The 16,932-nt window shown below is 50.4% G+C and overlaps 1 protein-coding gene across 2 annotated transcripts in view; it reads right to left on the bottom strand.

The window, feature by feature from the left end:
• LOC119958705 (regulation of nuclear pre-mRNA domain-containing protein 2-like) overlaps nt 1–16,932 on the bottom strand; it is an 83,547-nt gene that overhangs the window by 29,888 nt on the left and 36,727 nt on the right. For both annotated transcript variants that reach the window (XM_038787280.1, XM_038787281.1), the window contains exon 2: nt 6,486–6,615. In XM_038787280.1, coding sequence (XP_038643208.1) covers nt 6,486–6,615 — 130 coding nt within the window. The remainder of the gene's footprint in view (nt 1–6,485; nt 6,616–16,932) is intronic.

The following is a 16,932-nucleotide window of genomic DNA, read 5'->3' as shown; positions in this document are numbered from 1 at the left end:
GGTGGGGTTTTTTGTTGTTTGACTGGGAATAAAGATAGCAGTTAAGCGTTAGTGTATTCACTGTATTAATTAGCATTGTGTAAGGGGTAAATGTGAGCTATTTTCTGGTGTGATGCTAAAGATATTTTAATACTGTGTTAGCAATGAAGTTTGTTTTAATAAACCATATCGCTATTTTGGGTGAAATCACTCCTGGAGCGGGATACCCTTTCCTCACGAAATTAAGAAAAGTATTGGGGTTTCTGTCCAGTGTCCCAGCCACTGTAGGGGGCTCGTCCGGGATCGGAGTGAAATGAACTATCCCATTCGGATCTGAACTCTTTTAAAACAAGATGTGGCAATAAAAACACAACCTTCGCCTGAATTAAGTTCCACTGAGAAGTCTTTAGCTTACCCGAGTGAAACGAGTGCCCGCTATCACGACCGTCAAGGAACAGATCGACAGACTGGTTTAAAGGACTCTTCACTCACCCAAACGCACCGCTGCCCAATTAAACTGGATGAGGCGCAAAATGTTAGGGACACAGAAAATAGAAGCAGCAGGCCATTCGGCCCTTCGAGCCTACTTAATACCCTGATCCTGCCCCCCCCCCCCCTCAATACCCCTTGATCTCTTTAGCTCCAGGAGCTATATCAAAAGTTTCTATGAGATCCCCTCTCACTCTTCTAAACTCCAATGAATATAATTCCAACCGATTTAGTCTACTCATACGACAGTCCCGCCATCCCTGGAATCAGCCTGGTAAACCTTCGCTGCTCTCCCTCGAGAGCAAGAACATCCTTCCTCAGAGAAGGAGACCAAAACTGCCCCCAATACTCCAGGTGTGGCCTCACCAAGGCCCTGGACAATTGCAGTAAAACATCCCTATTCCTATATTCAAATCCTCTCGCTGTGAAGGCCGTGGCGACTAGGGGCTTTTCACAATAACTTCATTGAAGCCTACTCGTGACAATAAGTGACTTTCATTTCATTATACCATTTGCCTTCTTTACTGCCTGCTGTACCTGCGCGCCTACTTTCAGCGACTGATGCACGAGGACTCCAAGGTCTCGCTGAGTATCCGCCTCTCTCAATTTACACCCGTTCAGATAATAATCTGCCTTCCTACTGTTGCTACCGAAGCGGATAACCTCACTTTTATCCCCGTTATACTGCATCTGCACATACTGCGTGCACCCACTCACTCATTCTGCTGAAGCTAGCTTTGCCCCCTTCGCAGAGGCCGTCGGTCCTGCTAATATCGTCCAGCATTTTCTGCTCTTGTTTCAGAATCCAGCATCGGCCGTAACTTTCCTTTTGAAGTCTTGCCCGATTCCAATTTCCTGCCCTGTACCAGGCGAGCTGTGCAGAAGGAAGCTGTAGGCCGGAGACAACTTGACCAAGGGACCATTCTCTCAGCGAAAGTCTAGTCTCAACCGATGTGCGTACGTACACACACACAACACGTAGGCGCACGCCCACCACCCGCTAACAACGACGGTCAGCTCAAATGTCGCCCAGTTGGGGTCAGCTAGGTCGGGGAAGGCGGAGAATTAGACCATTTTATCCCATCGCATACGAGGTAATAACCGATGAGATAAGGGGGAGAGAAAAATGAGCGACACTTTCTAACCAGTGACCTTTGCTTGAGACAGCGACGGCGTGATGTGGAATGCACCCGTTAGAACTCAACACCTCCAGAAAAGGAGACACAAACATGAAGAGGAGGGTGAAAATATCTAATTGCAAGAGCATATGATGGTACCAATGTGGTACAGGCATGCAAACAGAAAGCCTGCTCGCATGATACAAAACAACTTCAAGCCATCTGCCAGTGCAGAGGTCATCTTAAACTCTAAATGCTGACCCAGTGCAACTCTTTATCACGCCCCGATCGATTACAGGCAGTCGTTACGTCACCCTGGGCAAGTGTACGGTCAACTCCAGCCCCACGTGCCCCGGAGTCACAACACAAGCTGGCCGCCCAATGATCAGTCGCCCCGGTTGGGAAGTAGACACACAATTATAGTTTATTCATACCAAGAACCATCGGGAAATATGTGGGAAATACAACTGGATAACAACAAGCGAATACCGATACCCACTGTCCCACCCTCCACCCATACACCCAAGACAGACAAACGCAGAGGGTGGGAAAGGGGTAAAAATAACAAGGATGAAGGTCAAAAGATAACGGTGGTTCTTTAGCACACTTTCCTCACAGCACGCTAGTTGATCAAAGTCGCTCGTTTACAGCCGGTAACGATCTTCATTCAGGGTCCCCGCAACGTTAGAAAATTCAGTACTTACGCGCAGCAGGCTTTCGGGAGAGACACTCGGGTTTCTTTTCAAACTGGGCCTTCAGCTCGCGGTTCGCCTTCAGGCCGACATGTTTCTGTAGACACTTTATTCCATGTTAAACCTCGCTTTCAGCGCGTGGTTTCGCTTTGGGCCTTTGCGTTCTCAAGAGGGTGACCCGCAGACTTGCTGGAGAGAGGGTCAGCCCTCGCAGAGGCCTTTTGTAGGGAATTAGTTGGATCTTTTTGGAGGGTGTTAAGTGAGGTGCCTCCATCCAGGCTGCAGAATCAAGAGTGAAACCAAAGTGGAACTTCGTACTCTGAAAGCATTCCAGTGGGATCAGATCCAATCGCCACCTGTTACCAGGCAGAACACAGCCCTTTGGGCCAATTCGTTGGCCACCAGCCAAATCAATCAAACTGAGTCATCACTGCAAACACCAGTCTAAGAGAGCACAGCCTTCTGGAATCTTCTGTTCGAATTAAAGGTACAGGTCACTTACGGACTACTTGCCTTAAAGTCACTGGTCCATTAATCGTCCGTGGATCAAAAACGTAACGGCAAAAATAAAAGAAAGCGGAAATAAGGAATAGACAGGAACAAACAGGGGAGGACCCTTACACAGTGGTTACTCAGGGCTGGTTTAGCTCAGTGGGCTAGACGGCTGGTTTGTAATGAAGAACAAGACCAGCAGCACGGGTTCAATTCCTGTACCAGCTTACCTGAACAGGCGCCGGAATGTGGCGACTAGGGGCTTTTCACAGTAACTTCATACTATGAGAATAAAAGATTATGGACTTGTTTAGTTCAGTGGGCTAGCCAGCTGGTTTATGATGCAGGAAGCCAGCAGCGCGGGTTCAATTCCCGTACCAGCTTACCCGAACAGGCGCCGGAATGTGGCGACTAGGGGCTTTTCACAGTAACTCCATACTTGTGACAATAAACTGTTATTATTACGGTCCTCAGGCGTGCAACACAATTGGTTTGTTAAAACAGCGTTGTAAATCGAAACGTAAAGACGGGACTAATTCTCCCACAGGGACAATGGTGTAAATGGGAGAGGGGGCGGGGAGGAGGTGGGAAATCACTCGTTGGGCGCCCGGTGGTGTCAAACGCTCTCAGCTGCTGTCCTGTCAAGTTGCTGAGGCGACTGCTGATGCCTGCACGCCTCAGCGCACGTTCCTCGGTTAGGGTGGAGGAGATAACGAGGTCACCGATCGCATCAGTTGCCCGTTTAATCTGGAACGTCTGAGTGGATATTAAATATAACATAAGAGTGTAAATCATCACCAAGGGGGCGGTTGGTGCCAGAATGGTTTAGCAGGATAAAACACTTCTTTCCAACCGAACAAAGGCAGTCTGGCCTGTCTCGTCAAACAGATAGGCAGCGCAGAATGTCAACGCGCGCATGAGAACGTGCTGGCACAATGCAACTTACAACTACCATCGACAGCAGATCCCCCTGACCTCTCCGGGCACCAAGGCTCTGGGAGCCAACGGCAGCAAGATCTCACTGATTACCCGCGGACGCGCGCGAGGAGGCCGTGCACCATCACCGTCCACCGGCTGTTGGTTCCCAGCTGGAAAGTTAGGATGGTGCGAGATTCGGCGGAGAGGATATAACCCCCGCACCGCGCGGGCTGCGGAGAAATGCCGCTGGAGAGGCCTTGGCATGCTGCTGCAGGACAGAGTGAGGATAATAAATGATACAGAGAGAGACTGAGAGAGAGACTGAGAGAGAGACAGAGAGAGAGAGAAACAGAGAGAGAGAGAGACAGAGAGAGAGACGGAGAGAGAGACAGAGAGAGAGAGAGACAGAGAGAGAGAGAGACAGAGAGAGAGACGGAGAGAGAAAGACAGAGAGAAAGACAGAGAGAAAGACAGAGAGAAAGACAGAGAGAGAGACAGAGAGAGAGACAGAGAGAGAGACAGAGAGAGAGAGAGAGAGAGACAGAGAGAGAGACAGAGAGAGAGAGACAGAGAGAGAGAGACAGAGAGAGAGACAGAGAGAGAGACAGAGAGAGAGACAGAGAGAGAGAGACAGAGAGAGAGAGACAGAGAGAGAGACAGAGACAGACAGGGACAGAGAGCGAGAGACAGAGAGCGAGAAAGAGAGAGCGAGCGAGAGAGAGAGAGAGCGAGCGAGAGAGAGAGCGAGAGAGAGCGAGAGAGCTAGAGAGTGAGAGAGAACGAGAGAGAGCACGAGAGAGAGCGAGAGACAGAAAGAGAGAGACAGAGAGAGAGAGACAGAGAGAGAGACAGAGAGAGAGACAGAGAGAGAGAGAGAGAGACAGAGGAGAGAGACAGAGAGATAGACAGAGACAGAGAGAGAGACAGAGAGAGAGACAGAGATGAGAGAGAGACAGAGAGAGAGAGAGAGACAGAGACAGAGAGAGAGACAGAGAGAGAGAGACAGAGAGAGGAGAGACAGAGAGAAGAGAGAGAGGCGCGTGCCACAGAGGCCTTTTACGTAGTGTTACGCCAGCCTGGTCCAGTGCCTCACGTGCCCCGGAGTCACAACACCAGTGAATTGACCAATAATTCAATAAAATTTCCCGAACTCTTTGGCTGCCCAATAATCACAGTCACCAGGGTTGTAAGTTCAAACACAAAACTGTTTATTTCCACCAAGTACTATGAAAAATTCAGTAAATACAACTGGATAACAAGCAAATACCTGCAACCCACTTTAACTGTCCCACTCTCCACCCATACACACAAGACAGACAAACACAGAGGCAAGGAAAGGAGTAAAAAATAACATGGATGAAGGTCTAAAGTTGTGACTTTGTTTCAAACGGTGGTTGTTTCGCACGCCTTCCTCACGGCGCGCTGGTTGATCAGTGTCTGGTTTACAGCTGAGAAAGGTCTTCCATGCAGAGTCAGTCATTCAGAGTCGCCGCACGCTAGTGTCATGTGAGAGTACCTTTAAGAAATGGGTGTTTACTACTGCAGTGATGTCAGAGAGTGGGTGGAGCTGGGCTGTCTGTCAGCTTTTTTAATTTCGTTTTAGGCTGTTTGCTGCAGGGTGTGTTTTAGTTTCGTTTTCAGTGTTGGAGCTGAAGCCAGACAGAGCAGGTGTACTGTTGATCTCTCTGCCATCAAAAGACTATCTCTTGATCATTTGGTGAATTCAGAATTATAAATGTTTTCAGTCGTGACTTTAAGCGGATGTGTTTTTTCAGTCGTATGGATGTTAAAAAGGAAAGCTTAAAGGATTACTTAGTGTTGTAGTCTTTGGGGGTTGTATTTGAATTGATGGTTGCTAAGATGTTCACTGTATGTTTTAAAAAGTTTAACTTGAGTTCATAGAATAAACATTGTTTTGCTTTCAAAAATACTTTTACATTTCTGCTGTGCCACACCTGTAGAGTGGGCCGTGTGCTCCCCATACCACAATCTATTGTGGGTCAGGTGAACTCCGTGATACACTTTGGGGTTCATAGAATTCACAGTGCAGAAGGAGGCCATTCGGCCCATCGAGTCTGCACCGGCTCTTGGAAAGAGCACCCTACCCAATCCCACACCTTCACCCTATCCCCATAACCCAGTAACCCCACCCAACACTCTAAACCCTGGCCCGTAACACCGGGAAACGCGGTAATTATAGCCAGCAGGCTTCCTGGAGAGAAGGTTTATTCCTGATCAAACTGGGCCTTCCTGCTGGAGGTTCACATTCAGGCCCGTATCTTTCTGTCGAGAGGGTGACTTAGATCCCTTGCGAACCGAACAGGAAGCGCTGAAGATATTCCAGCGGGATTAGACTCAATCCCCACCTGTCACTGGGCAGAGCACAGCCTTTTGTGCCAATTCATGGGCCAATCAATCAAACCGAGCCCCAGCCAATCTGTGTCCCTGGTGCTAGTCTGTCGACAGCTCCAGTTTGAACCAGCACAGTGATCACGCCGACCGAAATTCTCCACTTGAACTAAAGGCGCAGGCCGCTTGCCTTAAAGCCACAGGTCTATTAATCGTCCACGGATCAAAAACGTGACGGCAAAAAAAAGGGGGGGAAAAAAAAGGAAGAGACAACGACCTTGACAATAGCACAGAGGCAGGCTCCATCACGCAGCAATCGAGCAAACATTAGTCAAGACTTTTACGGAACAGAAGGCGGGGTGGGGGGTACTTAATCCAGGTTTGCTCTCCACAAAGCCGTTCCAAATGATACTCCACGGATATTTAAAAAGAAAAACACTTCACTTACCTCACCAACGCGCCTGCTTCAACCAGAACCTCTGAAAAAGCGTCACGGAAAATAATCGCATTCTTCCTTTTGCAGTTCTGAATCACATCATTGGCAACGTAGAAAAGGTTCAGTCGATGAGGGATTGAAGCTAATTAAAGAGAAAACACAAAGCTTCATTAATCTGTGAAAGCGCCTTGTTAAATTGAGAACAGCAACCTTCTGATTTACTCAAATTAAATACTCAACACCAGACAATACCAGCAACAGGAGCGGAGCGGGAACTGTGCGGGGCGCGGGGAGGGCGCAGTCCGGGGCGCGGGGAGGGTACAGTCCGGGACGCGGGTGAGAGTTTGGGTCAAGTTAGAATCAGAGCTCGATGGGAAATGGAATGAGAGTTTGGTCAAGTTAGAATCAGAGCTTGATGGGAAATGGAATGAGAGTTTGGTCAAGTTAGAATCAGAGCTTGATGGGAAATGGAATGAGAGTTTGGTTAAGTTAGAATCAGAGCTTGATGGGAAATGGAATGGGAGTTTGGTCAAGTAAAAATCAGAGCTTGATGGGAAATGGAATGAGAGTTTGGTCAAGTTAGAATCAGAGCTTGATGGGAAATGGAATGAGAGTTTGGTCAAGTAAAAATCAGAACTTGATGGGAAATGGAATGAGAGTTTGGTCAAGTTAGAATCAGAGCAGGGCAGCATGGTGGCCTAGTGGTTAGCACAACCGCCTCATGGCGCTGAGGTCCCAGGTTCGATCCCAGCTCTGGGTCACTGACCGTGTGGAGTTTGCACATTCTCCCCATGTCTGCGTGGGTTTCGCCCCCACAACCCAAAAATGTGCAGAGTAGGTGGATTGGCCTTACTAAATTGCCCCTTAATTGGAAAAAATAATTGGGTAATCTAAATTTTTTTTAAAAAGTTAGAATCAGAGCTTGATGGGAAATGGAATGTCAAGATTGTGTAATATGTGTACGTGCCTTGTGAGATGAATTACGTCCGTGTTCGGCTTGGTATGGCCTTGACGCGATCGTAACTGTCTGTGGGAACCTGTGAACTGTCTGTGGGAACGAAACGCAACCGTGGGATGGGATACTCCTTCCTTGATAAAGAATTGCAATGCAATGCAACTAATGAGCTAACTGTGTGGCTAATGATTGAAAGAAATAATTACATGAAGGAGGGGTTTTACAAGTATATAGTTAACTGTAACTAAGAGACAATTACTTTCACTTGCTGTAACTCTGAAGTTACACTTGGGTAGCCCCGCGGTAAATAAAAGGTTCTTTGAAGTTATCTGGTGTTCGACTGATGATTACCTCCGGACTGAAAATGTAAGATTATCATATGGTGGCCCGTACGGGGATCTCTGGTGCGGCGACAGAAGCAGACGGTGTGAGCGGCAGATCGTCTCCGGGCGCGTAGGGGAAATAGGGCCCCCAAATGTGAGTATTTTTATCACTTTGGTTTTTCCCCTTCGCTGTCCCGGTCGCGAGTCTGTCCGACTGCCTGCTGCTGGAGACGTCCCTACGAGATTCAGGTCAGTCCGGCGAACCCCAGAAATTCAAAGAGCTGGGTTAGAGTCCCTGAGGTTAAATTCCTCTAAAGAGCTGGGTTAGAGTCCCTGAGGTTAAATTCCTCTAAAGAGCTGGGTTAGAGTCCCTGAGGTTAAATTCCTCTAAAGAGCTGGGTTAGAGTCCCTGAGGTTAAATTCCTCTATAGAACAAGGGTTGGAGTCCCTAAGAAATAGTTAAAAGAGGTAGAGGTATCGATGCCAACATGTTCCTTGTTATTACCTAAAACCTTCGCGATAAAAGGTTCCCGTTAACTTTGTAAGGCGGGTGACATAGAATCTTTACGGTGCCACCTTCGAGCTGTTAATTGGCTTGTACGGAGCGCGATTACTCCGTGATTTAAATTATAATCCCCTGCAGATGCAGATAACTCTGCTTAACAACACATAAACAGGGCAAAAGCGTGCGGACCCTTTAATCCTTAATCAATTGGAAAACAGGGCAGGATAACCCTGTGATAAATTCAAAATTGGATTAGTGATCTAGGATCGCTATTAAATTGTAATCGGAAGGACCATCTGGCATCAGATAAAGGGTACAATGGGTAATACTTTAGACACAACTTTTGAGAGTGGCAGCGCACTGCAAACGCTTTGTGAACAGTATCTGGAACACTCTAAGCAGCTGAGATTATTATCGGGGGAATTGCACGAAAATTTAGGAGAAGAAAAATGGCCACTGGGGGGGGAACTAATGCATTAAAATTGGGTATAAAATTGACGGAGAAAGGAATAGTTAAAACAGCCAAGGTCTTGGAAAAAAGGAATGCGCATATGGGAAAAGAACCAAGTCATTAGGCTATCCGCCTTGAATCTGTATAGTAATCCATGTGAGTTTAAGTTTAAGTGAGATAAGGTGCTGTCAGGGACTGCGGAGTCCCCAGATCTTATCTCCCAGAATTCTGACATAATAAACTGCTTTGTTACTGATACTCAGGCCTTCGTGTGAATATTTTCACCCCTAACATTTGGTGCAAGTCTGGAAGGATGTTGCTGAGCTGGAAGCCGCTCCAGCCGGTGGACAAGGCGAGTAGTCAAACCTTTGACCGGCAAAAATTAGAGTCACTCGGCAAAGCGGACAGATAGAACATAGAACATAGAACAGTACAGCACAGAACAGGCCCTTCGGCCCTCGATGTTGTGCCGAGCAATGATCACCCTACTTTAAACCCACGTAACCCGTATACCCGTAACCCAACAATCCCCCCATTAACCTTACACTACGGGCAATTTAGCATGGCCAATCCACCTAACCCGCACATCTTTGGACTGTGGGAGGAAACCGGAGCACCCGGAGGAAACCCACGCACACACGGGGAGGACGTGCAGACTCCACACAGACAGTGACCCAGCCGGGAATCGAACCTGGGACCCTGGAGCTGTGAAGCATTGATGCTAACCACCATGCTACCGTGAGGCCCCTAAAGGGTAAGGTAACATCCAACGAATCTGGTATCAAGGCCAAATGAGTAAAAGAGTCAGTTTAAACTTTTTTGGGGGGTTTTTGAAGAGCAAAATACTCAGGTACAAAAAAAGAAATGATCAAAGATGGGTGTGATCTTTGTGGGACAGAATAAAATGGTGAGATACACAGAAGTAGAGATAAGACAAATAAAGTTAGAAGCACAAATGACATAAATTAAACCTTCACACCATTTGGAAAACAGGCTAGTTTAAAGGACTTAAGCTCTGGCTCCTTTAAGCATAGTAAAGATAGCGGCAGTACAAATTGTGCAAACTGGCAAAGACATCACAAAACTGCCAACATGGTGGTTAGCATAAATGCTTCACAGCTCCAGGGTCCCAGGTTCGGTTCCCGGCTGGGTCACTGTCTGTGCGGAGTCTGCACGTCCTCCCCGTGTGTGCGTGGGTTTCCTCCGGGTGCTCCGGTTTCCTCCCACAGTCCAAAGATGTGCGGGTTAGGTGGATTGGCCGTGATAAATTGCCCGTAGTGTCCTAAAAGTAAGGTTAAGGGGGGGTTGTTGGGTTACGGGTATAGTGTGGGTTTGAGTAGGGTGATCATGGCTCGGCACAACATCGAGGGCCGAAGGGCCCGTTCTGTGCTGTACTGTTCTATGTTCTATGTTCTAATTACGGCTAACGACTGTCCAGGAATGTCTCAAGGAAAAAAAAAATCAAATAAAATCCAAAAGATCAGAAAGGGGCTAAAACACTCAATTAGTTTTTGTTTAGGAATATCTGAGGATGACAAATCCCTCTCCCAAAACGAAAAATGGGGAGTAAAGTCAATACAAGATTAAGGTTAGGAACTTAACAATAGAACATAGAACATAGAACAGTACAGCACAGAACAGGCCCTTCGGCCCTCAATGTTGTGCCGAGCCATGATCACCCTACTCAAACCCACGTATCCACCCTATACCCGTAACCCAACAACCCCCCCTTAACCTTACTTTTATTAGGACACTACGGGCAATTTAGCATGGCCAATCCACCTAACCCGCACATCTTTGGACTGTGGGAGGAAACCGGAGCACCCGGAGGAAACCCACGCACACAGGGGGAGGACGTGCAGACTCCACACAGACAGTGACCCAGCCGGGAATCGAACCTGGGACCCTGGAGCTGTGAAGCATTTATGCTAACCACCATGCTACCCTGCTGCCAATGGATTCTTGTCTAAAATAACTTCAGATCGTCTCAGGCCGTCCAGATAGACTCGGCGGTGGTTCAGTTCATTTGAAATAAAAGAAAAATAAACATCCAGTAATGTCTCTATCCACAAACTGGTTAAATGGTGAACATTGAAAATTGAATTCAGTTTGAAGATCAAGAAATGAATTTGAGTAACATTGAAGGAAAGAATAAGTAAATTTTGATGTCAGATAACAGATAAAAATGGCATCATGCCAAGTTCTCTACCACTTTCGATTCTGTACAAACATTTAACCATTTCAGCAAGCAGGTCATCTGCACAAAGAAATATAGTCGCTAAGAATAGCCAATGCCTCTAAAATTAATCAGTGGAAATTGACTTAAATGGAACAACACAGATAAAGTTTTCGAAGGAGAATGAAAAAATTTGTTCAGTATTTTAATTGAGCTATTGTGATAATTCCCGTACCAGCCTCCCCGGACAGGCGCCGGAATGTGGCGACTAGGGGCTTTTCACAGTAACTTCATTGAAGCCTACTCGTGACAATAAAGCGATTTTCATTTCATTTTCAAATTCTGTCTCTTTACTCTGATGTTTGCGACCTGTGAGAATGTGTATGCTTGGTCTGTGAATGTTAATATCTCTCTCTGCTACGATTTATCTTCTGAGAAAGTAACCTTGGGTTTATAATCTGGAATTTTAGAATAGGCTTCAGAAGGATTTTTACTTAACTGCAGAAGCCAGGTATTTCTAAGACACCTAATATAGGAAACAAATAGCTGTTTAAGCGTAAGAATTAATTCCCAGTTTTAAAATGAAAGAAAACACATTTTGCAATTTTCATAGTCTTAATTTTAAAAGTAACACAGAAGTCTGATAAGACAGCCAGTTCTCATTACATTTCTCCGAGGACACAAGCGCGAATTAGGGCAAATAACTCGGCTTGTTGGGCCGAGAACGGGGTTTCAAAGGCTGCTGCCTCCAAGGTTTTCCCGTCCTGATTTACTATGGCATATCCTGATAGGGGCCGTTTAGCTCACTGGGCTAAATCGCTGGCTTTGAAAGCAGACCAAGGCAGGCCAGCAGCCTGCCTTGGTCTGCGGGTTCTGGGAGGCTGGTACGGGTTCAATTCCCGTACCAGCCTCCCCGAACAGGCGCCGGAATGTGGCGACTAGGGGCTTTTCACAGTAACTTCATTCGAAGCCGACTCGTGACAATAAGCCATTTTCATTTCATAACCGCTCCCCCCCTTTCACCGATGGAAGCAATTCCATCTGTAAACATGGTCAGGTCTGGGTCGCTAAGAGGGGCAGGTGCTCCCTGACAGATGAATCTTGCTTTATAAGTGACATGCAATCGTGTCCAGGGTGTTATTCCTCAAGGGGTGGATTGGCGAGAAAATTTGCAGGATTAATAGTGGTGCAGTGGTGGAATTGGAGCTTTAGAAATAGAGAATTTCTGACATCCGCCGGCAAACAAATTTCACACAAGGCATTAGTTTCTCACTTGCTACAGGCCCTGATGTTGCCCAAACAAATGGCGGTTATAAAAAGCACTTCCCATACATCGGGTAAAAACCCCCAACAGATATAGGAAATAGACAGGCAGACCACCAAGCCAAAGAAGCCTCCCAATGGTGGTGCCAAGAATGATGAGTCAGACTAAAAGCTCACCAAGCCGGTCTCCCTCGGAGAAGCCAATGCCAACTATTACCGACGTCGTTAAGTTGCAGGACGCGCCTAAGAGTATGAGAGAGTTGTGGGAAGAAATGGGGTGTCATTATGATCACGTAACTAAGTTGTGGGTCACCCCGGCAGGACAAACTTGTCTGACCGACGTCTTGGCAGCCTGGGTCACTGAATGTGTTCACTTTGCAACTCGTTGTGGTGCACGAGCTACGGGTGATATATCGCTGAAGGCTTGGTAGCATCCAAGACTGCAGGAAATAGCACAAAACATTAGCAGTCGTTGCCTGGTATGCCAGCGATATAACCCTGGAAAAGCAATACCCCGTGGAATGGGTAAAACCCCGTTACCGGAAGGTCCCTTTGAGACACTCCAGATGGATTGCATTGAGTTGGAAAGATGCCAATGTTATAAACATGTATTGGTTATTGTTGATGTATTTAGTAAGTGGATAGAAGCTTACCCCACTGTAGATAACAAAGCTTCCACAGTAGTAAAAGTTTTGATGCGAGAAATTGTTCCTAGATTTGGGATTCCACGTCGATTAAGCGCTGATAATGGACCTCATTTTGTGGGACAGATCAATAAGGAATTTTGTACTCAGCTGGGAATAAAACAACAATTACATTGCGCGTACCGACCCCAGGCAGCGAGAATGGTAGAAAGAGCTAACCAGACATTAAAAACGAAACTGGCAAAACTACAGGCGGAGACTAGAGACTGGAGCCACTTGGCTCAAATTATTGCCCTCTTCCAGATACGTGCAACCCCGGCGGGAAAGACACGACTGAGTCCCGCTGTAATTCTATACGGCAGACCCTTTCGCACCCCCTGGGATCAAGAAGACCCCAAGGACGTCCAATTCCACCACATGACTACTGAAATGGCCAACTATATGATAGCTTTAACTAAGGCCTCCATCCACGGGTGCGAGCTGCTTGTGAGGAAATACCTCCCTTGTCCAGTTCGGTCACGATTAATCCGGGTGAGTATGTCCTGATTCACAATTGGATTAGGAAAGGACTGGGGGAAAATGCCTGGACCCACATCCATCATTGTAAGGCCTTGAAGTGAAATGAAAAGTAACCGTTTTTGTGTCCAAGCCTTAGGTTACAGTTCCACCCAGCCTGTAGGATGAAGTACCTACTTATCACCATGATCCTGATGGGACTCTTGGAGGCAAATGGGGAGGCCAAGCAAAGAACCTGCGGAGGCAGCGGAAAATGGGTCCATCACCCGTGGACGACACTTGGCGCGGCATCAACAACGACCCTGAGGAAGGAGGATCCTGGAACGTGACCCCGGTGGACGGATGTTCGGCCTACGTGGCGACGATCGCACCAAACCCTGCTCCTTGATGGAAGAACTGAAGGAAGACTGCCCTGCCATCGGATTGGATGTAGTTGGGACTATAGTTGCAAAAACAGGCATAGTACCGCCAGGACAGAAGTATAAGGGGGAGATGTGTTAGTGAAGAACAACCCTTATTGGCAAGAAAGTGAAAGGGATCAAACATCAACCCTCCAAAGGACAAGACGTAACGTAAACAAAAGGCAGAAAAGGGAATTACACATAAACACGTATCTGGGCGGATCATGGGGGTCTTAACTGGTGCATGGATTAGTGATCCTGGGAGTTGTGATACTTGTAATAATCATGTTTAGTTTCCTAATGAAATGCTTGTGTAAAAGTGTCAGTGCAGCAGTAATTCCCCCACAGTTAATACAGCAACGTGAAGTGAGCCTAATGGATGAGAAAGAAGATGCAGAGGAACGTAGGAAAATGGTAGAAGTGCAGATAGAATGGGAAAGACTGAGGCAGGTGGCTATGGATTAGAAGTTATCATGAAATGATAAAAGGGGGGAATGAGAGTTTGGTCAAGTAAAAATCAGAGCTCGATGGGAAATGGAATGAGAGTTTGGTCAAGTAAAAATCAGAGCTCGATGGGAAATGGAATGAGAGTTTGGTCAAATAAAAATCAGAGCTCGATGGGAAATGGAATGAGAGTTTGGTCAAGTAAAAATCAGAGCTCGATGGGAAATGGAATGAGAGTTTGGTCAAGTAAAAATCAGAGCTTGATGGGAAATGGAATGAGAGTTTGGTCAAGTTAAAATCAGAGCTTGATGGGAAATGGAATGTCAAGATTGTGTAATATGTGTACGTGCCTTGTGAGATGAATTACTTCTGTGTTCGGCTTGGTATGGCCTTGACGCGATCGCAACTGTCTGTGGGAACCTGTGAACTGTCTGTGGGAACGAAACGCAACCGTGGGATGGGCTACTCCTTCCTTGATAAAGAATTGCAATGCAATGCAACTAATGAGCTAACTGTGTGGCTAATGATTGAAAGAAATAATTATATGAAGGAGGGGTTTTACAAGTATATAGTTAACTGTAACAAAGAGACAATTGCTTTCACTTGCTGTAACTCTGAAGTTACACTTGGGTAACCCCGCGGTAAATAAAAGGTTCTTTGAAGTTATCTGGTATTCGACTGATGATTACCTCCGGCCTGAAAACTCAAGATTATGACGGGGAGGGTACAGCCCGGGGAGGGTACAGTCCGGGGAGGGTACAGCCCGGGGCGCGGGGAGGGTACAGCCCGGGGCGCGGGGAGGGTACAGCCCGGGGCGCGGGGAGGGTACAGCCCGGGGCGCGGGGCGGGTACAGTCCGGGGCGCGGGGAGGGTACAGTCCGGGGCGCGGGGAGGGCACGGGGAGGGCACAGCCTGGGGCGCAGGGAAGGTACCGCCCGGGGGGTGGGGAGGGCACGGCCCGGGGCGCGGGGAGGGCACGGCCCGGGGCGCGGGGAGGGCACGGCCCGGGGCGCGGGGAGGGTACGGCCCGGGGCGCGGGGAGGGTACGGCCCGGGGCGCGGGCAGGGTACAGCCCGGGGCGCGGGCAGGGTACAGCCCGGGGCGCGGGCAGGGTACAGCCCGGGGCGCGGGGAGGGTACAGCCCGGGGCGCGGGGAGGGTACAGCCCGGGGCGCGGGGAGGGTACAGCCCGGGGCGCGGGGAGGGTACAGCCCGGGGCGCGGGGAGGGTACAGCCCGGGGCGCGGGGAGGGTACAGCCCGGGGCGCGGGGAGGGTACAGCCCGGGGCGCGGGGAGGGTACAGCCCGGGGCGCGGGGAGGGTACAGCCCGGGGCGCGGGGAGGGTACAGCCCGGGGCGCGGGGAGGGTACAGCCCGGGGCGCGGGGAGGGTACAGCCCGGGGCGCGGGGAGGGTACAGCCCGGGGCGCGGGGAGGGTACAGCCCGGGGCGCGGGGAGGGTACAGCCCGGGGCGCGGGGAGGGTACAGCCCGGGGCGCGGGGAGGGTACAGCCCGGGGCGCGGGGAGGGTACAGCCCGGGGCGCGGGGAGGGTACAGCCCGGGGCGCGGGGAGGGTACAGCCCGGGGCGCGGGGAGGGTACAGCCCGGGGCGCGGGGAGGGTACAGCTCGGGGCGCGGGGAGGGTACAGCCCGGGGCGCGGGGAGGGTACAGCCCGGGGCGCGGGGAGGGTACAGCCCGGGGCGCGGGGAGGGTACAGCCCGGGGCGCGGGGAGGGTACAGCTCGGGGCGCGGGGAGGGTACAGCCCGGGGCGCGGGGAGGGTACAGCCCGGGGCGCGGGGAGGGTACAGCCCGGGGCGCGGGGGAGGGTACAGCCCGGGGCGCGGGGAGGGTACAGCCCGGGGCGCGGGGAGGGTACAGCCCGGGGCGCGGGGAGGGTACAGCCCGGGGCGCGGGAAGGGTACAGCCCGGGGCGCGGGGAGGGTACAGCCCGCTGTACCCTCCCTGTATCAGAAAGAACTGTATCAGTTCTTTCAGCTGATAGCGAAGGGAGGAGTCCCCATGAGGATATTTGGGGAATTCGATCCAGAATTGGCAGGGTGGCAGGAAGCAGAGGGTGATGGGCGAGGGGTGTTTTTCTGACTGGAAGCCTGTCCAGTGGGGTCCAGCGGGGATCAGTGTCGGGGCCCTTGCTGTTTGTGGTTTATATAAATGATTCAGATATCAATGTCGGAGGGTTGATCCGGAAATTTGCGGATGATACGAAAATGGGTGAGGTGGCAAATAGTGAGGAGCCTTCAATTACAGGAGGGTATAGATGGGCGAAGGGGGGGCCGAGCAGGGGGGAGGGGGGCCGAGCAGGGGGGAGGGGGGGACGAGCAAGGGGGAGGGGAGGCCGAGCAGGGGGGAGGGGAGGCCGAGCAGGGGGGAATGGAGGCCGAGCAGGGGGGAGGGGAGGCCGAGCAGGGGGGAGGGGGGGCCCGAGCAGGGGGGTTGGGGGCCGAGCAGGGGGGTTGGGGCCGAGTAGGGGGGGAGGGGGGGCCGAGTAGGGGGGGACGGGGGGCCGAGCAGGGGGGGACGGGGGGCCGAGCAGGTGGGGAGGGGGGGCCGAGCAGCTGGGAGGGGGGGCCGAGCAGTGGGGAGGGGGGGGCCGAGCAGTGGGGAGGGGGGGCCGAGCAGTGGGGAGGGGGGGCCGAGCAGTGGGGAGGGGGGGCCGAGCAGTGGGGAGGGGGGGCCGAGCAGTGGGGGAGGGGGGGCCGAGCAGTGGGGAGGGGGGGGGCCGAGCAGTGGGGGGAGGGGGGGGCCGAGCAGGGGGGAGGGGGG

The sequence above is a fragment of the Scyliorhinus canicula genome, chromosome 30, assembly GCF_902713615.1.
Source record: "Scyliorhinus canicula chromosome 30, sScyCan1.1, whole genome shotgun sequence".
NCBI lineage: Eukaryota > Metazoa > Chordata > Chondrichthyes > Carcharhiniformes > Scyliorhinidae > Scyliorhinus > Scyliorhinus canicula.
Note: the sequence above shows the minus strand (reverse complement) of the source record. Positions and strands in the feature narration are given on the sequence as shown.